The 23,585-nt window shown below is 47.8% G+C and overlaps 2 protein-coding genes across 6 annotated transcripts in view; both read right to left on the bottom strand.

The window, feature by feature from the left end:
- CAPN5 (calpain 5) overlaps nt 1-22,941 on the bottom strand; it is a 124,832-nt gene extending 101,891 nt beyond the window's left edge. For 2 of the 5 annotated variants that reach the window (XM_084842450.1, XM_084842455.1), the window contains exon 1: nt 22,862-22,941. In XM_084842450.1, coding sequence (XP_084698576.1) covers nt 22,862-22,885 — 24 coding nt within the window. In that variant the 5' untranslated portion in view covers nt 22,886-22,941. Of the gene's footprint in view, nt 1-1,103; nt 12,549-14,511; nt 14,565-22,861 lie in introns of those variants that run through there. The other 3 variants (XM_084842451.1, XM_084842457.1, XM_084842452.1) reach the window with 2 other exon arrangements.
- ACER3 (alkaline ceramidase 3) overlaps nt 22,924-23,585 on the bottom strand; it is a 72,589-nt gene continuing 71,927 nt past the window's right edge. The window contains exon 11 of the mRNA XM_084842461.1: nt 22,924-23,061. Within this exon, the coding sequence (XP_084698587.1) occupies nt 23,002-23,061 (60 nt within the window). The 3' untranslated portion in view covers nt 22,924-23,001. The remainder of the gene's footprint in view (nt 23,062-23,585) is intronic.

The following is a 23,585-nucleotide window of genomic DNA, read 5'->3' as shown; positions in this document are numbered from 1 at the left end:
TTGTGGTCCAACACATCTAAAAGGTACCAGGGTGGGGAAGCACTTTTTGTACTATCTTCCTTGTTTCCCCACTGACTTAATTTGCGGTTATTTTTCTTTGTTTGTTGTATTAAATACAATTGCGATAAGAGGGCTTGCCAGGCATTTAAGTGGAACTGTTCCTGTAAAGGGAAAGCTCCATTTTACTGCTTCCATAGTGAGCTGGGCTAGAGGATGAGGATCATTACTTTTTCTTCTTCTCTTTTCTTTCCATTATAGCAAAATGAAACACCCCCCCCCCAACCAATGGAAAACAACAAATAATACCTCCCCCTTCCCACTGGGGTCAAAAGCTGATTATATAATTGGGCAATTCAGCACTGACCCTCCCACCCATCTGACTAGGGAAACCAATAAAAATGGGCTGAATCTGCAAACAAGAAGCTTTAAATTCACACTGCAAAGGATCTTTCCTATTGAAAGTCACTTGTGAGCAGTAGACACAGAAGGATTGTAGCTATGGGGAAGGGTATAGTCACTGCTAACACTGCAGTGGAGGAGGGTCTTCCCCATGTCCCAATAGTGGTAGAGGCATGACCAATTAGGACTCATGGGCTGCACCTAGATTATAGCACTCCATATCTAAGACCATATCTCTGTGGTTGCACCTAGATACTCCATATCTCTGGAGATCTGTTTGCCCCTCACCACCTTCTACCTCTGAATTATGACAGTTTTATTCCAGCAGGCATCTGACCTGGCAGCCTGAGGAATTTTAAATGGACTGACCCCTTTTTAAAGATGCTTTTCATCTGCTCTGTCTTCGGCTTTGTCGTTTTAGTTCATGTATCTAAGTTTTATGGCAATTTTGTCGTTTTAATCAGCGATGCAGCTAGGTCATTTTAGACCCTGGATTTAATGGTCTTGGACAATGAAAATTTCTCCCCCTCCCATCATCCCATGCGTTAAAATTGCTTCTGCATTCCTTAAAGGATAGAATGTTTGCCTACCCTGACTCAAATATATACTGTATACTCTGAGCATGTGTGCTTTTGCATGTTAAGCTCACTTAGATCATAGCACCATCATGACTACAGGAATAAAATGGCGTTTGCTTTTGCTACCTGATGCCGTCATCACCGGTCATCTCTGGGGGCGTCATTTGGGGGACCCCTTGGCTGCAGGTGTTGTACATTGGAAGGACCAGGTATACATTTTCTTAACTGGAAAAAAAAAGTTAAGTCCCACTTCCAGCTAACTCTAGGAAAGCAACGCTTGAGCCAACACTAACGGGACCTAGTGAGGAAGCAACATTCGAAGGGATCTCACAGTATGTGAAGAGCAGTGAACCTAAAACGGATCACAATCCAAAGAACACTGCCTTTACAGAGGTTACCGTCAAATAAAGCAAGACCGAAGGATGTTACAATAAAAGAGAGGCAAGAAATTGCCACAGTCATTACAGTTATATTTGTAAGAGTTTCTCCACCCTCACCCATCTTGGGTTGCACTTATCTAACCGGTTTTTGTTAAAGGCTCTGAACAAAAAGTTTTAAGAATTGGAAATAAAGCATTCTAAGGATAAACGTGAAATCGCGCATCAAGGGTGGCTCGGAAGCTGGCAACAAGGGAGAGAGCCTTCTCGGTGGTTCCCCCAATTATGAAAGTATCACTCCAGGGAGACCTGCCTGCTGCCAACAGTGTTACCTTTTCGGTGCCAGGTTAAGACCTTCCTCTACTCGCAGGCATTTAGCAGCACAGGATGAGGTTTTTAATCAGGTCCTGGGATTTCTTATTGTTGATTGTTAAAATCATTTAGATATAGATGTGTGTGTGAGTATGGGTGTTCTCTGTATGTTTGTATGTAAACAGTTTTTATATTATACATAATACTGTATTTTTAAGGTTTTTAATCTCTGTAAACCACCCAGAGAGTTTTGGCTTTGGGGCGATATAGAAATATAATAAATGAATGAAAAGGAAGGAAGGAAGGAAGGAAGGAAGGAAGCTGTCAGGAGGTCGCCCCGCTGTCTTCTGAAATCCTCAGGTAGCCAGAATCAACATACGGAAAATAAGGCTCTTTTCCAAGGCTTTATTTCCATTCAACCTAATGATGCTTACAGATGCTAATTGCTTGCTCCTACTAGTGAGACTTAAGAGAGCTGCCTACTCGGGGGTTTTAGCCTTAGGAATCAGTTGATCTCCGTTTGGAGGGGAAGGTGGGAAACCTCTGAACTCATGGGCTAGGAGGAGAGAGTCCTCTCAGCGCCTCCTCTCAGTTCCCACCATCTCCCGCTTGACGCTGCGCCTGTGCCTAGCATCCCGAAACTGCTGTTGCGCCTCCCTCTCCCTGCCAGGGTCACTATCACTCTCAGGAATGTGTGCCAGGAGGGGCCTCCCCCTGGCTGCGCCTCTGAACAGTGCGCGGGTTCCTCTCCCAGGGTTTCTATCTCTTCCTCTGAATCAGAACTGCTTTGGGGCTCTCTGGGCTCCAATCCAACCCTGACATCAGGAAAATTAGGCAATGGCATCTTCACATTCAGCATATGCACACCTCCAAGCACCAGATGCTGGAGATGAACAAGGAAACATGGTTGTCTTCCTGCCTTGCTTGCCTGCGAGGTTCCCAGACACATCTAGCTGACCACTGTCCCCATGAAAAAGAATACTGAACTAGAAGGAATACCAATACTTTGGTCCAACCCAGCAGGACTCTACTTATGTTCTCCAACCCTGAACCTTTAAGAGGAGGAGTTGACAAGTATAACAGGGGTGTACGGCCTGTGTTCCTCTAGGCCGCCAGCCCCTGCTATGAAAACTGCCAGCGCAAAAATCACAGCAGTCCTAATGGTGGCAGCAAAGCAGGATTCTATAAGCAACAGAGGTGTTTTTTTTTTTTTAGTCTAAACGATTAAGCCTTTATTTAGTTACAATATTTGTATGCCAGCACCACCCCATAACAGCATTCTCTGGACTGCTTGCAAAAAGAAACAAATATAAAGACAATTTAAATATAAGACACAACACGTAACCCAAGAAAACTCACAGCACTCAAACATTAGAACACAGAGATTGTATAAGTGAGAGGCCCAGAAGACAGGAGTTATTTTAAAAGCCTGGGCAAACAGAAAGGTCTTCATTTGGCACCGAAAAGACCACAGGGATGGCACCATGCGAACCTCTTTGGGAAGGTTCTTCCATAATTGGAACCATAATTTGGTTCCACAACCAAAAAGGCCCTTGTAATTCTTGCACTCTATGATAGATGGGGATCCTCACTCCCCATGTTTGCAGAGTACTCCAAAGATGTATTTAGCCAGTTATCCTAGGACAGCCTCCCCCGACTTGGCACTCTCCAGATGTGTTGAACCCAACGCCCATTGGCTATGGTGGCTGGGAATTATGGGAGTGGCAGTCTAACAAACACATCTGGAGGCCACCCAGCTGGGGAAGGCTGCCCTAGGAGAATCAGGGAGAGAGACAAGGAAAATGCTAAAGCCACTGATCAATAGGACTCCAGAATGCAACCATGTCTCTGTCTCACCAGCCTCTATGATCCTCCTAGCTAACCAATGCTACGGGTGCCGAAGGGATAAAGGAGGGGGAGGTGGAATAGCTCCTCCTTACCATGGGCTTCTTCACACGGAGCTTTTATCTTGCTATTGAGATTGCTCACTCACGGAAGGTTGTGGGCCCTTTAGATGATGTCATCAGCCTCCAGGGCGCCTCCCGCACTAAAGGACCTTTATTCCATTTGTAAAAAGATCAGAGATAATGAGCTATCAAATTACAGCACTTGAGTTCCGCTTGAGTTCTCTCGTGAAAAAGGAAAACCCACAATAAGAGGAGCTAGACCACAGCACCACCTAGCTGTATAATGAAGCATATGGAAGACTCAGATAAGGGGGAAAAGGAGGGGGGAAAGCAGGGGAAGGAAGCGCGTGTAAAGGGAGTCCGTCGTTATCCTGCATTTAAAATGGAAGCAGAAAGCCTAGTTTTAAATGTGGGATTTTAGGCTGGTGTAGAGATACTCTCCATCTATATTATTTAGAGACACATTTCCCTCTGGTACACTTGATTTCAACGGGGAGCCCAAAGTGTAGGGCTGTGCATTACTATAGCTTTGCCCCCCACCACGCCACTCCCCAAATGTCTCTGGGATTTAAATGATGCCTGAAATCCAAGCAGCTACTAGATACAAAAAGAAGAAATCTTTCACAAAGCAAAAGGCGCTCTGCAATTTGCTAAAATAATTTTGTTTTGCAGGGGGGAGAAACTCTGAACATGTCCTGAGGCACAGGCCTCGGCAAGGGAGGGAAGGAGGGAGGGGCAGAACTTTCTAGAGAAGAAGTTGGCAAGCTAGAATTTTTCATGGAAAACTGCGGACAGGTGTTTCTCAGGGGGATGTTTTAGAAAGATGTCTAAGAGTCGGTTCCAGTCTAACTTGTCACACTGATTTCAATGGAAACTAAATTAGTCTGGATCGAATCCTGTGTCTTGATGATGGAATATATCTGTGCACTCCTTCCCCCATATATGTGTATTTTTCTTGCCCTTGTGCAATCCATTTCGCTTCGCCGCAGCTCCAAATATCTCTGTTCCAATCTACTGGTCAGGGTTGTCGAAACCATATGGGCCCGTTCCCTCCTTCAAGTCAAACACATGTCAACAAAGGCGGAGACACACTGTGTACGCAGAGAAACTTGCTCTCTGTTGCATGTTCTCTCCCACCCCCACCCCACTTTAAAATGAGGACAATGACAAAGAGTGAGTCACTGCATTTTTCCACCTGTTCACGGGAAACCTTTAAAAAACACACACAGAGTTCAGGGTCGATCCAGATCAATTAAAAAAAACACCCTCAACTGAACAAACCTACAGCACCCTGTTTCCAAACAAAACACAGCCCACACATATACAAGGGATTCCCTTGGCTCTGAGAAGCCAATAGTCATTTCCCCCCCTTTTTAATTATTATTACTATCATTACTGGTTAGTAAGATTTTTGGCTGGTTAAATTGTTAAGCTTATTATATGTTAGCTGAAGGGCAATATATGGTTACTGGAAAGGAATTGTAGGCCTGCTTCCTTGCTATAAGACTGATGATATGATATTGAAATGTTAGGTTGATTATTTATCCTGTATTGAATTGTAATATTGCCAATGTTATAGGTATAATTTTTAAGCAGAATAGGATTTGAAGTTTCTGTGTAATGGAGTTTAAATTTAATTCTTTTCAATAATTTTTAATATTATTTTCATGTTTTTCCCCCCTCCTTCTCCTTCTTCTTTTTTCTTTTCCGTTCTTGCTGTGTCCTCCTAAGAATACTGTATTGTTGGGAAATTGTAGTTATTGATTAGGTTGTTGGTATTGTTTATTTCATTTATAAAGTTAAAAAATAGAATAAAAAGCATTTTAAAAAAAGAGAGAGAAGCCAATAGCCAAGCCATCCCAGTTGCTGTTGGGCTGCTCCCTGACTCTGGAACCCTGTGCCAAGGGAGACAGGCAAAAACATTTTCATTCAGGCAGGCCTTTGGCATTTAAGCTGGTCTGTCCAGAAGGGGTCTTTTAAAGGGATGGGTTTTATTACTTTTATAGTGGTTTTAATTGTGTTTCAAATGTATTTCCTTTTATGTTCTGTTTTCATTAAGATTTTATTTTTAATCCGGATTTTATTGTTGAGTGCCTTTTCGGGGGAGCAGAAAGGCAGGATAGAAAATAAATAGCTATTGTTAAAAGCAGTGATGGGAGAACATGGTATTCATGAACTCCAGCAAGAGACGCCTCAGAAAAAGCTCGGCTCGGAGAACACGCGAGAGTTCTTCCCCGCCTCATAACATCAGCACAACCTCTTCAGTTTTGCTTCCACTTCTGCTTTTATCAACATGCACCTCCATTTTTTTTGCCCCTGAACATTGTTGTTGGTTTCAACCGCCCTTCAAAACTCCACAGATATTTTTTCGTCCTAGCCATGGACAATAATCAGCATCGTCACTAAACGTAAGAAAACAGGGCCAGCGTCTAGGTTAAGCATGGCTGGGGGCCCACCGACAAGAGAATTTTCACCATTGCAACCTGCCTGTTCACCTGCCTTTCACTCTGGTCCTGACAACGGTAGTGGTGAGAAGGAGCAGCATGGACGCCGCGGTCTCCTTGCTCCCCGGCTCCCTGCCTGTTGAGCAAGCAAGTGGTAGCAAAGAAGAGAAAGAGGACGACGAGCAAGAGCAGCTGGCGAAAATGGCAGTGAGAAGGTGGACTCCGTGAGGGAGGGGGCCCATGGAGGGTGTCTTGCCCAAGGGCCCCCCAAACCTGCCGCTGGCACTTCGCGGGATGTTTATCACAACGTTGCGAAGCCCGGGGCTGCTTCTGCGGCCGTGGGTTCCCACACACGCAGAGGCAGAACTAGTGTGACACAGGAAATCGAAGCTATCGAAAGCTATCCATGGCTACTAGTCCTGATGGCCGAGTGCTACCTCCAGTACGAGAGGCAGTGTGCCTATGTGCACCAACTGCTGGGGAACAGAGGGTGCTGTTGCACTCCTGCCTTGCTTGTGGGTCTCCCGTGGGCAGCTGGTTGGCCCCCATGTGAACAGAACGCTAGATGGGCCCTCGGTCTGATCCAGCAGGGCTCTTCTCGTGTTCTTAAATGAAATACACAAAAATTCAGACTGACAGATAAACCCGCAAGAGTCAGTGTCACACAACACGTTCCTTAAAATCACCCAGAAGTATGTCAGTAGTTATCCTTCCCACGTTGCAGAGGGTGGGATGCAATCGCTCACCAAACCACACAGCCCAGTTCCCACCATTTTCATTTGACCTGGCCAGCGCTCCCTCAGGCTTAAAATTCCCAGACATCAAGAAGGGCCAGGATTAAGGCCTACTCAGAAGGGCCCAGAAACCCTTTGCTCAAGTCCTGGGAGTGTGTGCTCTTCTTCTAAGGAGCTCAGGACTGCGCACGTGGCATCCCATGGTCAGGACCACAGCTCAGTGGTAGAGCACTGGCTTTGTATGCAGACGGTCCCAGGTTCAATCCCCAGCAGCTCCAGTTAAATGGTAAGTAGGAAGTGATGGGGAAGTCCCCTCCCTGCCAGAGACCCATGAGAGCTGCTGCCAGTTTGAATACAGCGATGGGCTAGATGGACAAAAAGTCTGACCATGGTATACAGCTGTCTTCTATTCCCCCCACTACTTCCGTTTTATCCTCACAACCACCCTGTGAGGTAGGTTAAACTGAGAGATAGCGATTGGCACATGGTCACCGAGGGAGCTTCATGGTGGAGCTAGCAGTTGACCTTGAGTTTCCAGAGAGTAAATTCAAAACACTATCCACTGTACCACGCTGGCTTTCTGTGCATGCTCAGGAGCAATCATTAAAAAAAAAACCCTAGGAAGACTGGGAGTCTCTGTGATACAAAGTGGGAAACACTCCTCCCCATAAACACACATGAAATACACCCCACAACAGCAAGTACTGTTTCCCACGGGACAAATTAGAAATGACCTATATGGATAAGGACCACATAATCAAGACCCAGAGATGCAAAGAACAACAGAGGTTCCCGGCCTAACGCTGGGCAGCTGCAGACAGACACAATTGTCAAGTTGTTTGCAAAGGGGAGGAAGAGGAAACAATTCAGTTGTTTGTATTCAATAAGGAAGAAAACAATAACTGGAAAGAGAAACCTGGTTCAGCCATTTCTACTCAACTACGGACTGTGTTTATTCTGAGGGAAGAACTAAACATGACACAGACAAGCTGCGATCAGGGTATCTCCTGAATGTGTACTGAGAGAGCCAAACAAAAATATATTAATTTTAACATTTCTCTCCTGTCCCATGGCCAGCCCCATACACATCTCAATACAAAAGAGAGCAGTCTGTGTGTGTGGGGGAGGTTTAAAGGCGGAGGGAGCAATCCTATGCGGAGAGGCAGCTGCCTCCGAACTCAGAGCTGACCGCCTATCCAAAGCAGGGCAGGAGGAGAGCGGAGGGGATCATCTTCTCTGCTCTCCAGCCGCCCTGCATTTGCAGCTAGATGGCCGATTTTGGCTGTCTAGCCGTGGGACGTCACAGTGGGAGCTGGGAAGGCCAGACAACACATAGGAAGCATCGTACCGGCACCTCCGCCCTCTCCGCTCCTGGGAATGCCCCCTTCTGCCCTGCTCTGCGCTGCTCTTATGAGCACAGAGTACAGGGACGATCCGCGTTGCCTACGAGGTGGCGGGGAAGGGGGAGGGGAGGCGGTCTTCCAGGCCGCTGCCTAGCGGCCATAGGATTGTGCCCTAAAAGGTATGGAAAAGATCTGGATAACTACTAAGGTTTTCTCTGTGTATAGACTTGTGCGAAAATAATTTTAAACACAATGGTTAAATGAGATCTAACTCATCTCTAGATCTCAAGATCTAACCCTGTGAAATTGCAGGAGGCAGCCTTCCCCAACTGTGTTGGACTACAAGTCCCATCGTCCCCAGCTATGCTGCCTGGGAATGATGGGAGCTGTACTCCAACACATCTGAAGTGAACCATGTTGGAGGCAGGTTGGTGTAAGGTCTATGGCAAGAAAGGTTGGTGGAGCCAATGTCAGTGGGGCGGAGGATTCACTGCCCCACTGACCTTGAAGCCACCAGCCTCCACTGGTCTATGGTAGAGTTTCCCCCCACCTCCAGGCGGCACCCCCCACCCTGATTGAAAGCCGCTTTTGAATATGAGGAGAATTTAAAAGCAGTGAGTGCTGTGCAAAGTCAGTTTTCCATTATTATTAATTATTATTATTTAATTTATATCCTGCCTTTCTACCAAAAAATGGCACACAACGTGGCCAACAATACAATGAAGATTTAAAACGAATTTAAAACATAACATGTGAAAAACCAAAACACACACACACACACACACACAATAAAAGAAACAAACAGCACCCAACCACTTAAAACCCCAGTTCAGCAACACGCTGGCTTCCATTACTGGGCAGAACAGTGTTTTCTCACCACATAAAACTTTGCCAGAGTCATAAATATTAATCACTTGCTATAATAATAAAACACAGGACATGACCTGCAGTGTCTTACTTACTTACAATGCTTGACTTCAAGTGAGATATTTCCCCCCATTGCCATGTAGTTCAATCTCTTACACAGAAAAGTAGGCTTTAACTTGATATGTTTGACAGAGGGGTCCTGGACTCCGTTCCTAAGTGTACTCTCTAAAATGAAGTTTGAATACAATACATTTTTTTTTAACACCAAAGTTGATTTATAAAGAGAAACACTTAATGTAACTACCTTGCATTCACCACCACCCTGATAAAAATGTTGTTTTTTATCCACCCATCCCTACAATAAACTGAGACTGAACGATACTCATACCAATAGCCCATGGGTCTCCTCATGAGGAAGCCTAGCTAACTATAAAAGTTCACGGAAGTGTATTTATCCTTTTCAAACTCAGCCACCCCGATGATCCCAGATTGGCTGAGGCCAAACAAGTCACAAAGTGACAGATTCCTATTTTGCATCATATTCCTTAAAACCTGAGCACACCACCTTTGGGCCTGAGGTCAGGGTGCAAAATTTTAAATTAAGGAGCCAAGATCAATACATTATTGAACTCTCCAGATAAGAAAACCTGTTGTGGACAGCCCACACCTTTGCCAAACAACTCTCCCTTTTTGCAGGGCTGAAGCTATGACTATAAACAGAAATGGAACAGGTAAACCTGTCTCCCAGCATAGTGGTGCAGATAAGGGAAAGAGTTTCACCTGTTGATTACTACCAGTTAGTCCAGCCTTCTCCAGCATAGGGCCTCCAGATATGTTGGACTCCAACTCCCATCATTCTCAGCATGGCTGGGGGAAATGGGAGTTGCAGTGCAACACATCTGCCCCATGTTAGCCAAGGCTGAGTTAGCCTGTTATCAGCAACACAGAGCTTCTAATTCAGGTGTCAACTCAAAAAGTCTCCAGCCTAGACCGCAATTGTCAGAGACAGAACCGGCAGTCAAGGATGTGGATCTTAAACACCAGTGCAGATTTCATGCATCAATGGTACAGCCACAGTGAGCCCGTTCGGACGTCACACACAGTCCCTCTCTGCATGGGAGGAGTTTAGAAGTTTGGGCTTCCATTTGTGACTAACCACAGTTTGCCATGTCGTCTGAATCTGACCAACTGTAGTTAAGCTTAACAAGGGTTTGTTTGAAACAAGCCAACTTCATGACCCGTGGTGTAGCAAAGCTGTTAAGAGCATAAGCAGTTGTGGCATAGACGGCTTCACACACACCCGACCCCATTGCTCCTGAATAGCCACACAGGTCACAGATTGGTGCAGGCAGCCTGGGAGGCTTGCTGTGATGGTACCTCAAAAACACCACAAAGATAAATGATAAAATATCCTGAATGAAGCAGAACAATGGAAGCCTCTTTCAGGGGCGGGGGGCTTTCAGGAAATTGGAGGCCAGATTTTGGCAGAGCACTAACTCCACCTCATCCCTGGAGCTGGACACCACACTGCCCCCACCTGCACTGCGAAGAATGCAAACTGGGGAACAGTCTGCCAAGCCAGTTGATGCTGTTGCAGCACAACCCCCCCCCCCCAAATCCCTTAGGAAAAAAGAAAGAAGCTGTGCTACAAGCCCTGCCGATGGGGAGCCCTACCTGGGAGAAACGGCTGAGATTTTTTTTCCCCCCCTGGAGAAATTCCGTGAAATTGTCTCCCAAATCTCGCCGCCCACAAGTAAGGTGGAGAATTTCAAGAGGCCATTTGCACATAGCTGTAGTTCTACATGTGGCAGCAGGAATGCAGGAATAGCCCCAAACAGCCTTTACCCCCCCCCCCAAATTTACAGACACATACTGAACATCTAGGGAACCAGGCCCTTTCCATGTGCAGTACATGCATGAGCTGTTCTGTGTGTCATGTAGGGGAGATAGTGCACCAGCCTGAGCATTGGTCCCACTCCCTACCATTTTTTATTATCTGCCCCAGCGTGAACAAGCCCTGTTTCGGTGCTCAACTTAATGTTTCACTTTGCAACAGAGCATTTAGCAACCGCAGAGCATGAGTACATAGGAAGCTGCTGCATACCTGCCCAGACCCTAAGATTGTCTTCAGGGGCCCTTCTCCATGAGCCCCTGCCAAAGGAAGTGAGGTGGGTGGCTACCAGGAAGAGGGCCTTTTCTGCTGTGGCACCCCAGCTGTGGAATGAGCTCCCTAGAGAGGTCCGCCTGGTGCCTACATTGTACTCCTTCCAAGGCCAGGTGAAGACCTTTTTATTTTCCCAGTATTTTAGCATTTTAGCTTCCTAGTCCTTTAGCCCCATGTGGCGCAGAGTGGTAAGGCAGCTGTAATGCAACCAAAACTCTTCCCTACGACCTGAGTTCGATCCCAGCGGAAGCTGGTTTTCAGGTAGCCAGCTCAGGTCGACTCAGCCCTCCATCCTTCCGAGGTCAGTAAAATGAGTACCCAGCTTGCTGGGGGAAAGGTAGTTAGGACTGGGGAAGGCATTGGCAAACCACCCCGCTATACAGTCTGCCAGGAAAACGCTGAGGAAAAACAGCGTCCCTCTAAGGGTCAGTAATGACTCGGTGCTTGCACAAGAGGAACCTTTCCTTTCGCTCTGGTGTTTTAAATCTGTATTTTAAATCTCTGCATTGCTGCTAGGTTTTATTCTGGCTGGATTGTTATATTGCAGTTTTAAGCTTTCATATTATATATTGTTTTATGCTGCACCTCATGGTTTTAATTTTTGTGAATCGCCCAGACGGCTTCAGCTATTGGGTGGTATAGAAGTGACATACATACATACTTACATACCAGATCCAACTATTTGTCCATCTCCCCCGGGTCTGAGGCAGAGGGCTTTTTCATCACCGGCTACCTGATCCTGCTAACTAGAAATGCCCTATATTGAACTTCTGCATGCAAAGTGGGAGCTGTACCACCGCTCTATGTTCCTTCTCCTGTGCCTCTGATGAGGGCTATTACTGAAATGGGTTTGGCGGAGCAAGTTAATATTTAGTGTACCTTAGAGGCGCCTTTTCTTGTTTCTGCATCCCTCTCTTCTTAGACAAGCGTCACATTAGAAACAAGACCTTGTGACAGCCTTCCCCAACCTCATGCCCTCCAGATGTCTCAGATTACAACTCCCAGCATCCCCCAGCCCATGCTGGCTGGGGGATGATGACAGTTGTAGTCAAACACATCTGGAGGGCATAAAGTTGGAGAAGGCTGCCTTATGAATTGCATGCCATGGCCTGGTCCCACCAACTATGGGAACTCTTTGCAATTGCTCAGTGGGAAGGGACTGTACTCTGCACCTGCTCAGAGGTACTTTCATCTGTTCTTACTTCATGTCTTGCAAGGTTGAATCCCAGCAATGACAATAAATGTGTTTTAGCTAAATACAAAACCTGCCTCAGCTGGAAAAAAAAATTGGACTGTGAAAATGGTTTCACCTTAAAAGCATCTGTCTGCATTCAATGCAGACCAAGAGGAGGAAAGAGGGAGAGCAGCTGAAGGCAGTCAAACTAGTCGAATGGATAAAGTTAAAGAACGCAGACAAGCAAAAAAAAAAGCTGGCTTGTTCAGGAAACAAGATCTGCAGGATATTAAAGCCATGCAAAGCAGCAGGAAATAGATTGATTTTTTTTACTATTATTTTTAGAAGAAAGCAGGGAGAAAGCTCAAAAACAGGGGCAGGGGCAGAAAGGAAGCAAAGGAGTGATAGTAATTTAAGATTGTACAGAACAGAGAAACCAAAAAGCTGTTAGGTAGGAAGACATATTAAATGCTACAGGAGAAGGCTTCCACATATGCTTAAAGGTACTCTACTTTTACAATTTCTTCCCATGTACAATGACTGAACCCCAGTGTTAAAGAACAGGCCCTCGAGTTCAGTTTTGACACACCCCTGCTTAAACCAATCCCTAATCAGGGCAAAAAAGTGGACACCTTTATTACAAGGACTAGAAACTTGAATGGAGGCACACATTATTGCAGAGAACAGCAGGGAGGCTATTCCTTGGGTTAATCCATGGGGGGCATTCCATAGAGAGGATGATGTCTCAGATCCACAGTGGTTGGATTCAGTGACCTCAGTTCTCTTCCAGTCATCCTGCTGCCACCACATGCTCTTTGGTCATGCAAAACACCATCCAGCCAACCCAGGGCAGCAACCCCACCCAGCATGCCCGTGGTCACACATTATGGGAGCTGTAGTTCAAAACAGGAGGCACCAGGCGACCTACCCCTGTTCTAGGTTTTTGTATAGCCTGGTACTTGGTAGGAGATGACGAGATCACAATTGGCTGGTGGCTACCACAATTTGGTTCACACACCTGAATAAGGGCTGACCCCCTCCCACCCCCCAGCCCACCCCATTTTTTGCGCACATGCAGAAGATAGCCAGCACAATCTGCTGTTTGCAGCTGGGATAGAATACTGGCCATTCGAAGCCATACCGCCTGGGTGCTGTGTGTGTGTGTTTGTGTGTGTGCGTGTGCGTGTATTTGTTGATCACCTGCTCCACCAGTACATTTTAAAAGTAAACCATTTGTTACGTAATGCACCATCAGCCTGGAATACTCTTTGCTCATGAGCAAGTTAATCAACCCTACAGACACCCTGCAATCCAGGCGAGCACAGAGCATGCATCAGTCTCAGGGCTGAAAGCAAGTGAGCTAAGAAGAAACAGCCTCTGAGAACAGAGAAGGGCTCCCTACATCAGAAGTGACCACGAGAAATCCCCAGTCCCAATATCCGCCCCTTTCCCCCCTCTTAAGGCTCAGAACGCAGCCATCTCAGGCTGCACGCTCACGCACACTTCCCAGGGAGTAAGCCCCATTGAGCAGAATAGGACTTACTTCTAAGTAAACACACAGAGGCTGGCACTGCCAGCCAGCTGCAGCCCCCCCCCCCAAGAGAAATACATAATACACCCACACAGCCTGGTCACAAGGCAGAAAAAGGAAGTGTGTGAAAGTGTGTGTGTGTGTGTGTGTGTGAGAGAGAGAGAGAGAGAGGGAGGGAGACCAGGGGAAAATCGTTCCATCTTCTCTCCTTGGAAGCAGCTTTCCCCAGGTTTGCCCTCCAGATGTGTTGGGACTACACCCCCCTTCATCTCTCAACAGACCATGGGCGTTGTAGCCCAACACACCCGAAAGGCGGCCGGCTGGGAAAGGCTGAAGGATCGCCAACCCTCCGAAATAGCAGAAAATGAACGCCGAACACCAGCCCCCCCGCGCGCATCTTGTTTGCTCGCTTGTTCCAGTCGCTTCCTCTAGGGCGCATACACACATGCACCGGGGTTCGCGTGCAGGAGATGAGTGTCTGCCAAAGGGCATCGCAGCGAACAGCAGCCTTTTCAGCTACATCTCCAGCTGCAGGGACTCTCCGGGGGCTGGGGAGGGGGCAGCGCGGGCACACAGCCCCCCCCCCCGCAACCGAGCGCATTGGCTCTGCAAAGCTCCCCATGGGGGCGAGAGAAAGAACCCGGAGTCACGCCGGTCTGCCTGGACGGACCCGCACCTCACCTTCCCCGCAGGACACCCGGCTCCGCTCAGCGCCGCTCGCTTTTTCTTTCTTCAGCACTTTGCGGGCGCGGGGCGGGGCTTCGCAAGGCAGCCGGGGCGGGGCTTGGGCCAGGGGGCGGGGCCGCAGCACGCGCATGCGCCCGAGGCGCAGCGGCGGTCGCGGCAGGGCGGGGGAGAGGGCAGCCTTGTCATTCATGGAATTCATTCATCCGTCTCCGGGCGGCGGAAGGCTCAAGGCGCAGTGGAGGCTGGTGGCCCCGATTTCGGCGGGGCCGCGCATCGGCCCTGGGTTCCAGCCAGCACGCTCGAGGAGCTATCCACGGTGCTGAAGCTGTTTGGGGCTAGGGTTCCGCGCCTCGGATAGCTCCTTGAGAGTGCTGGCTGGTCCTGACTTAAACCCAGAATGCGTCCACGGCCCCTCCGAAATCGGAGACCCCGGCCCCCACTGTCAAGGTGCGAACTTCCTCTCCTTCCGTGCGCTCTGAGGCTGCGATCCTCTCGATACCCGCTTCCCTGGGAGTAAGCCCCATTGACCTCTATGGGGTTTACTTCCGAGGAGACACATTTGGGGGAGTGGGCCCTGAACGGCTCCAATCACCCGATCTTTATCCCTAATTGTTTTACTCGCAAGTAAATCCCTCTTAAATCAATGGAGTTTAACCCCTATTACTCAAAAAAAAAAAAGGCGGCGGCCCTATGCACAGGTGCCTCCGTTGAACAGAGTAAGGCTTTCTTCCAAGTAAGCGTCCACGGGACCCCCTGTATATATAGACTAAACAGGCATTCCTGCGATCCTATACTCCATGTTTACGTTGAAGTAAAGCCTATTGTGTTCAACTGGGGGAGGGCGGTTCCTCGCACGTAAGCATGCTCAAGATCGCAGCCGTAAAAGAATGAACTAGCCCGGCTGGTAGCTTTTCTAGTGCAATCCTGTGCATGTCTACTCAAAAGTCAGTTGCACCGGGTTTAACGGTGAGTGAGCCACTGTGGTGCAGTGGTTAGGGTGTTGGATTGGGGCTGGGGAGACCTGGGTTCTAGTCCCCCCACAGGCCATGAAGCTCATGGGTGACTTTGGGTCAGGCACTGACTCTCAGCCAAACTGACCTCATAGGGTTGTTGTGAGGATGAAATGGAGAAATGGAGGACCATGTAAGCTGCCCGCAGTTCCTTGCAAGAGAAAAAAAGGCAGGACATAAATATAATAATAAATGAGTGTGCAGGATTTCAGTGTGCGCACATCCAGATAGCAAAGGAGGAGAGGTCTGTACCTTGACAGCTGGTACTGTAGTGACCCCATCCATATTGCTGTCATACGGGGAGGGAGAAAAGCTGCATCTCTAGAAATTCTCTCTTTAGAAAACTATAGGAATATTACAGGAGGAATATTGCAACCAGGCTATCAGACTGCTGCTATATTCTTTTCAGGTTGTTCTAGTTGCTCTTTTCTGCTTAAGGAACAGTTAATAGACACAAATGTTTGGTATAAGTGGGCTTTCCCCAACCTGCTGACTGGGAATTGGGGAGCTGCTGGCCATCACACCTGGGGAACAGCACCCATTGGGGAAGTCTGGTGCAAACAAAGGAGCACTGCTGCCTCTCCTTTTTGTCTGGGCTTTCAGCCATGCAACAGGCAGAAAAACCAACAGGGAAAGCTATTCCCCAGCATGGAAGCAAATAGGAGAGCAGCCCTGCTGGATCCCCTCGGTCAGCCTTCCCTGAGTGGCTAGCCGGTTGCCTCCAGGAAGGCCAGAAGCAGGGCTTGAAGGCAACAGCTCCTGCCCCGCCGCCTCGGTTGTTTGCTTCCAAGGAATAGTGCCTCTGAACCTGCTGGGGAAAGCTCCACCTGCTGAATTTCTGCCTGGCATGCAGCTGAGAGAGACATACACAAAAGAGGAGCCTTGCCAGGCAGGGCATAAAACCAGTGGAAGCTGCAGCAAAAACATTGCAACATGGAATACTTCTGCAAACCTGGGGATCCCCCCAAGCCTACCTCCCTTTTGTGCATGGATGGGGCCATCTGGCTACACAACCAACGGCACGCACAGCCTGAGTGCCGGAAATAATGGGAATGCTGATAAAACCAGGGAGGGGGTGTTGGACTGTGTCAATCTGCTACAGACCACTCCAGAGACTATCAAAGGCCAGGAAGGCTGCAGTGATGTGTTTATATCATATCCAATACAAATCTAAATTTATATCACAGTAGGAACATAAGAAGCTGCCTTATACCAAGACAGACCATCTGGACCCATACTGTTGACATGGACTGACAGCAGCTCTCTAGGGTTTCAGGCTGGAGCTTTTCTTCCCCCACAGGGAGATGCTGGGGTTCAGACAGGGAACCTTCTATATGCAAAGCATGTGCTCTGCCACTGAGTCTTATTAACAGCGCTGTGCGCCACTTCGGCCTGAGGCCCAAAGCCCGAGCTGAAGCGGGCTGCTTCACGCCACTTTGGGCCCCTTCTGAGGCGAGGTGGAGGGGGCATGAAGCAACCCGAAGTGGGCCGGGGGCTCTCCGAAGTGTTTCGGAGCTTTGGCACCCTGGCCCAGGTGGGCCGGCTCCTCTAGTTCCTTACCTGAGCCGTCATTGTCGTCGCTGCCACTGCCGCTACCACTGCTGCTGCCTGTGTCGCCGCTGTCTCCATCACCGACTTCCTGGAAGTGGCCGTTTTAAAAATGGCAGCTGCCTGCAACAAGAGCTGGCACGCGTCCAGGGCTCAGGGGTTGGCAGTGGCGACTGTGGCGGCAGAGGAGGCGGTGGCGGTGGCCCAGATAAGGAGCTGGGGGTTTGCACAGGGGCGTTGGGGGCCCCCAAAGCAGGATTCGGCCCTCCGAATCCCGCTTTGAGTTTCAGGACTGAGTCAGGTCGGGGGGGGGGGGGGACTGAGTCAGCCTGAGCCGAATTGGGCCCACCTCAAAAGCCATGAAACAGCTTCCAAGTCGGATCGGGGGGGGGGGGGTCCGTGCACAGCCCTACTTATTAGTAAGGGACTTACTGCCTCTGTAACATATGCTTGTTATATTAATGTATGTGCTTGCATTGTTAAGTGTAACCCAGGTAAGTTAAGGTGAAAAGAGCGTGTGTGAAAGCTGCGAGGGGCTTGTGTGTGTGTGTGAGGATTCTGCATTTATAAAAGGGGAGAGCCACCAGTTAGTTAGTCAGAGAGGGCGGTAGGGATCCTGGAAGCAACATCTAGTTAGTGGGGTTTGTGTATAGGATTTTAGGAGGGTAGAGTAGCTAGCTTAGTACCAAGTATTGATTTATTGATAATTGTCTATATAAGTGTTTTTGTGTTTAATAAATTGCATTTGTTTATTTTTAATACAAAATTGCACTGCCGTTAGAAAATTTAGTTCTTTGTTGCTCCTGTATTGGGTAGGGATGTCAGAGAATTCCGCCATGGATCTCAGTGAGGCCGAATGCCAGTGCATTCGGCCCCCCCAAAATCCGTGGCAGAACGAAGCCCCCCGCCCCACCACCCCGCAAAAGGCGCGTGAAATGGAGCACTTACCTGGTGCTGTTCGGTCTGCTTTGCGAATGGCGGCCGCGTCTGCGGCTGCCATTCGCTTCCCCATTTAGGCCATGATAGGCTACGTAAAGACTACGTAAAGGCTAGTGCAGGGATGTCATTTGCGTCCCTGTGGAGGCTGTGATAGGCTACGTAAGTATTTACGTAGCCTATCATGGCAAAAAAAGGAAACGCAAATGGCAGCTGGTGTAGCTGCCGCCATTTGCGTTCCTGTTTTTTGCCATGATAGGCTACATAAATATTTACGTAGCCTATCACAGCCAAAAACAGGAACGCAAATGGCGGCCGCTGTAGCCGCCACCATTTGCGTCTGCAGGCTCCAGATGCCTGCAAATGTACCTGGCCGGCGGCTCCACGGAGTTGCCGCGGAGCCGGCCGGGTTAGGATTTCCGGAGGAGGTGCGCCTCACCCCCACCGCGAATCACCCCTGCGAAAAGGTAAGTGACTTTAGTACATCCCTAGTATTGGATAGAGGGAGGCAATTAGGCATATTGGGTGTCTCTTTAAACCAAAGAGTAAAAGGGGTGGAAGCTGTGTGTGTCAGCGAGGACAACTAAACAAAGTGGAGGCAGACGTCCGGAGTGGGTTTCTTTTTCAGTTTCAACAGGTGTAAGCTGAAGAAGGTATAACCGGGGCAGGACGTCACAGCCTCTTTCATGGGGCAATGGCCTATTTGCCTGGCTTCAAAAGTTCAACTGGAAATGGGAAAAGCTGATCGAGATTGCAGGGGGCCTGGGATCTTAGCTTGACACAAAGCGCAACTTGACGACACATCATCACAGAGAAGTCACCCCTATAAGAAACATCACTTCGTACTGTGTTATCAAAGAGCAGATTCATAATATTAGGGCTGGATCCAGTTGGACTCCCAGCCCCCTGGGAGATGAGAGGGGCTGCACTGTTCTTCCACCACCCCAGCTGGAAACCTACTTAACTTTTTCCTCTTCCCTTACCATCCCTTTTTCCTTGTGTATTGTCTCGTTTTAGATTGTAAACCTGCAAGCAGGGACTTGTTTTACTGACTGACTGTAAGCTGCTCTGCAAGCCTTTTTTGACTGAGGATAAATAAATAAATAACACAATTCTGAAGTTAACTGAGTCCTCTAATAATTCATTAAAACCCCATTGATCAAGAGAACCAAGCTGGTTTCAATTTGTGTTTACTCCAGGAGCACTGAAAGATATAATTGAATTGATCCTGAAAAGGCCAGCATTCTCTCACCTGCTCAATATTACATCAGCATAATGTCAGTTATCCACCAGATCCCTGGTGGTATATCTTCACATCCGGGCAATGTGCACAGGGTGTTGAAATATTAAATGTTTTAGGATCGAAGAGTGCAATGTTGGCTGTGACCAACAAACCACTTAAACCAGAATATTTCTGCATCGTCAACTTTGGCAGTACTAAACCAGTTTATGTTGGACTATGGAGCCTCTCGTGTGGTTTGCAGATTGCTTTGTTTGTGTGGGCAAAACGAGAAACATAAAAGGTGTAACCGAACCTTGGAAATCAAGACAGCTTGTTGATATGGTGGTTTAAAGAAGGATCAAACGGCAAACCAGTTAAAGTAGATAAGTAAGATAGGCTTTGCAAGACATGTAAGATTAGGATTTACAAACAATACCAAAACTGAGTAGAACACTGCCAGGATAGTGGCAGGAATACCAAACGTATTATTTTGGAAAACTGAAATTTTTCTCAGCCTTTCAAGCAATGGTACTTGCATGCAAATACTATGGGTAATTTTGGGGTGCTTGTCTGTTTTGCTGTGTCAAGTGGTTGGAATGTGTTTATTTCTCTACCAAGCTTCCTACATATTGGTCTTATTTAGGTTAGGCAGGATAAGGATTACAAGATGCCTGCTGCAATGTAATCGAAGTAAGAGAGAGAGGCACTGCAAGAGTTCATCTGCAAGTCAATTAATGGTGCAGACCAAAGCACACTTAATTCTGAGTGAATATGCTTACATTTGTGCAGCGTGAACTTAGAAAGAGGGTAGGACATAAAAAGGTACCATATGTAGTGTATAAGGGTACAAGCCAAGAAATTCTTGCTTCAAATCTTGGGGCCAAGAATTGTCAAATTAGGTTTAAACAAGCCCCTATTCTCTCAATCTGAGCCCCCTGATCTACTTACTTAATTAATTACATCTCTATGCCAACCATTCACCGAAGCTCTCTGGGCGGTTATGGGGATAATAACACGGCCCCATTTCAGTGAAGCACTTTGAACACTCAAAAGTGCTATATCAATGCTATCTGTACATATTGCAATGAAAACCAAACCTACCAGACTTTCAGCTGTGCAATTTAGGTGAATAATCCCTCAGATACCCCAGGCAGTCTCAGGCTAATATTAATCCTATGGAGTTTGTTTGCGATATACCAGGAAGTGGTTTCTTCATTGTATTAACTCAAACAAGCACTAGCGTAGTAATTCTTGAAGCAAAGCATCACACCATCATGCCCACGGACGCTTCCCTTGGTGCCTGCCGAGCTTCCTGTCCCCCCTGACTTTTTAAACGTTTAATTTATTTTAAACTGGGAGGCTGGCATGCTGCAAAGTGAAGTGCTGACCTCCAGCACCCACCCTTCTTTCCAAGAATGCCTCTGAGGTCACCGGAGGTGTTCTTAAAAAATACAAATGGCGGGTGGCTAAAGCCCAGTGCTTCATTTGGAAACACGTGCAGTCAGTCCAAAAAAAAGAAAATGGCGAGGGTTGTAGTGTTTCATCTGTGCTGTGTGTTTGTGTTTTGCTTGTTTGTGCGTGGGGGGTGTGTGTGGGGTGTGTGAGGTGGTTTGTTTGTTCTGGTGTGGGGTGTGCTTAGCCTGAGTTTTGTGTATGTTTTGCCTGAGGGTGTGTGGTATGGGTGTGTGTGTTTCTCTGAGCATCACAAGTTTGCCTTCTTTGAAACGGGTATCTTCCTCTTCCTGTGCTTTGTAGGGGCAAATACGTGATTTGGCATTTGCAGCTCACACACCACCTCTGCCTTGTATTTAGGTTCTTGGGCAAGCTTCTTTTCTTTTCACCTCACTAGTTTGCCTTCTGGGAAATGGGAGTTTTGTGGCTGCCCATGTGTATCATGGCAGCCATTTTGTCACGGTGCCCATAACACTTTCAAACATGTCCACCCGGCCAAATAAGTTCAGAACCCGTAGGTTAGAGTGTTGCATTAGGACCATATTCAGTCATGAATCTCATTGGGCGGCCTTGGGCCTGTCATAATTTTTTGGCCTAAGCTACCTCATAGGGTTGTTGTAAGGATAACATTGGGTGGGTAGATGTCAGGAAATCTTGTAGGCTGCCGCACACTCCTTGAAGGGAGGCGGGATATAAAGGTAATAAACAAATTTGCATGCTACATGTGTGTGTATCAAGCTGCTCTTACAAGCACAGGAGCTTTTGCCAGTCACAAAATTGGCAACCCAGACCAGTAGTGCACCCCCTTCTTATTTTCTATTTTTACCCACCTTGCTTCTGTGTCTTTAACAGAAGCTTGATCTGTAGACACTAGCCAGGGATCATACTTATTTCCATTCTGTGGAAAAGTTTTACAGGCTTAGTTTTGCAGTACAAGCTGCTGTTAAAGTCACAGGAGCAGGGCAGTCCAGTTTTCCCCTAATCAGATGGCAACCCTACTTGCTAGGAAAATAATGCATTTTAACACAGGGTGTTTTCTTTTGTCTGAACTTTCACAGGCTAAGAATTATCCTTTCCAGGTCCTGTGTGCGTTTGCCCACTCATACTTGTAGCTATGAGCTGGTTTTTGTTGAGTATGTATAGTTTATAGTCCCTCTGAAGCAGTAGCCGCAGGCAGAAATCCTTGGGGGTGAGGTCATCTGGTTATGGGTGAATGCCATAAATCCCTTTTTAGCCACTTTGCCCAGCTTGGTGAACTCCAGATGCGTTGGACAGCAACTCCCATTGTCCACAGCCAGCAACTGGCTGAGGAATGATGGGAGTTGTCGTCTGACACATGGGGGGGCAGGTGAAGGGGAATCATTTTTAAACAACTATAAATCAAAGCATGGGCCAATGTGCAATTGTGGCTTTGCGGCAAAGCGATTCCTTCCACAAATGCAAATGAGTTTTGCTATCTCTGTAAGGAATTAGATCGCACAACCTGGCCATTAAAAAAACATTATTGGGGTGTTTCTTTGAATACAGTTGCCAACGAACCAGAAAATGGTGACTTGTCCTCCTGACTGTTTAAGAATACCTTGATCCGGAGAAATCAATGAGTGAAGTTTTGTTAGTTTTTCCAGGACATAGAAATAAGCATTATTGTCTGATGATGATTTGCAGACAAACTGATGTTAAGTGCACAGGAGCAGGGGCTGGTAGCGAGGTTGGCAGCCCTGTGAATAACTCTTAGGCAGCTCTGGGTGGGGGAGCCTGTGTTAGCACTTCAGGCCAAACAGTCCTGTCTGTGTTTACTCAGAAAGACATCCCACCGTTCAGGGATGGGGCTTACTCTCAAGTAAGTGTCCGTAGGATTGGAACCACTATATGACAAGACGCAAAGAAGTGAACATGGTACAGGGGGGAAACAATGACCTGCAAGCCTGTGAGGCAAAAAAAAACAAAAACCAGAGAAGCATTTCCCAGCACTCTTTTAGCAAAGAAGGGAGAATTCTGCTAAGCGTATCTTTCCCCATCAGAACTTCTGCAGTGATGGGGGAAAGCTACACAGAGTGGAATTTTCCCTTTGCTGCAACTTTTAAAGGCATAGGAGCCCCCTCAGGGATCCAGCCCTGCCAACAAGCCTTCCTGCCCCCACTACAGCAGCTCTCCAAACAAAGGATGAAAGTGTTACCAGCCTCTTCTGGGACTTCCGCATGCAGTTCTCAGCAACAGTCCGTTGCGATTGGGGAGCCAGCTCAGAAACGTGGCATCCAGACGCTGCTTGGACGTTACACAGCTCCGCAGGGCCTCCCTGACTAGACCTCTGGGCAATTATTGGTAAGAGGAGGAGTTCGATACTTCCAAGGCTTGGAGAACATCAGGAGCTGGTTCCTGGAAGCAAACAAAATGGGCCGGATAGGAAATGCCAAGTAATTAGATTTCCCACTTTTTTGGACGCACAAATGTTCCATGCCTCTAAAGCAGCACTAGCAGCCGCTAAGGTCAGGGCTGGCCTCAAGGGTAGGCATAGCTGGGCACTTGCCGAGGGCCCACCCCTCAACAGGGGCCCACTGACACGAGCCCCCTGGAGCTGCTCCGCCTCCTCTCCACCATGGCCACCTGCTTGTTCCCGGCCCACTCGCTCCGGCCCAGACAACAGAGGTGGTGAGACGGAGGAGGAGGAGCAGCAGATGCCACGGCCCGCTTGCTCCCGGGCTCCCTGCCTGACAAGCAAAAAAGCAGGAACCATGATGAGGAAGAGGATCTGGAGCGAGAGCAGCTGATGACGACGGTGGCGAGAAGACAGATTCCCTGAGGGAGGGGAACCATTGAGGGTCCCTTGCCCAAGGGCCCTCAAAACCCTGGAGCCAGTACTGACCAACGTGGTAAAACCTGTGTCAGGGCTGTACCACTCA

The sequence above is a fragment of the Heloderma suspectum genome, chromosome 3 (assembly GCF_057233095.1).
Source record: "Heloderma suspectum isolate Gila_16-S chromosome 3, 16-S_ref, whole genome shotgun sequence".
NCBI classification, from domain to species: domain Eukaryota; kingdom Metazoa; phylum Chordata; class Lepidosauria; order Squamata; family Helodermatidae; genus Heloderma; species Heloderma suspectum.
Note: the sequence above shows the minus strand (reverse complement) of the source record. Positions and strands in the feature narration are given on the sequence as shown.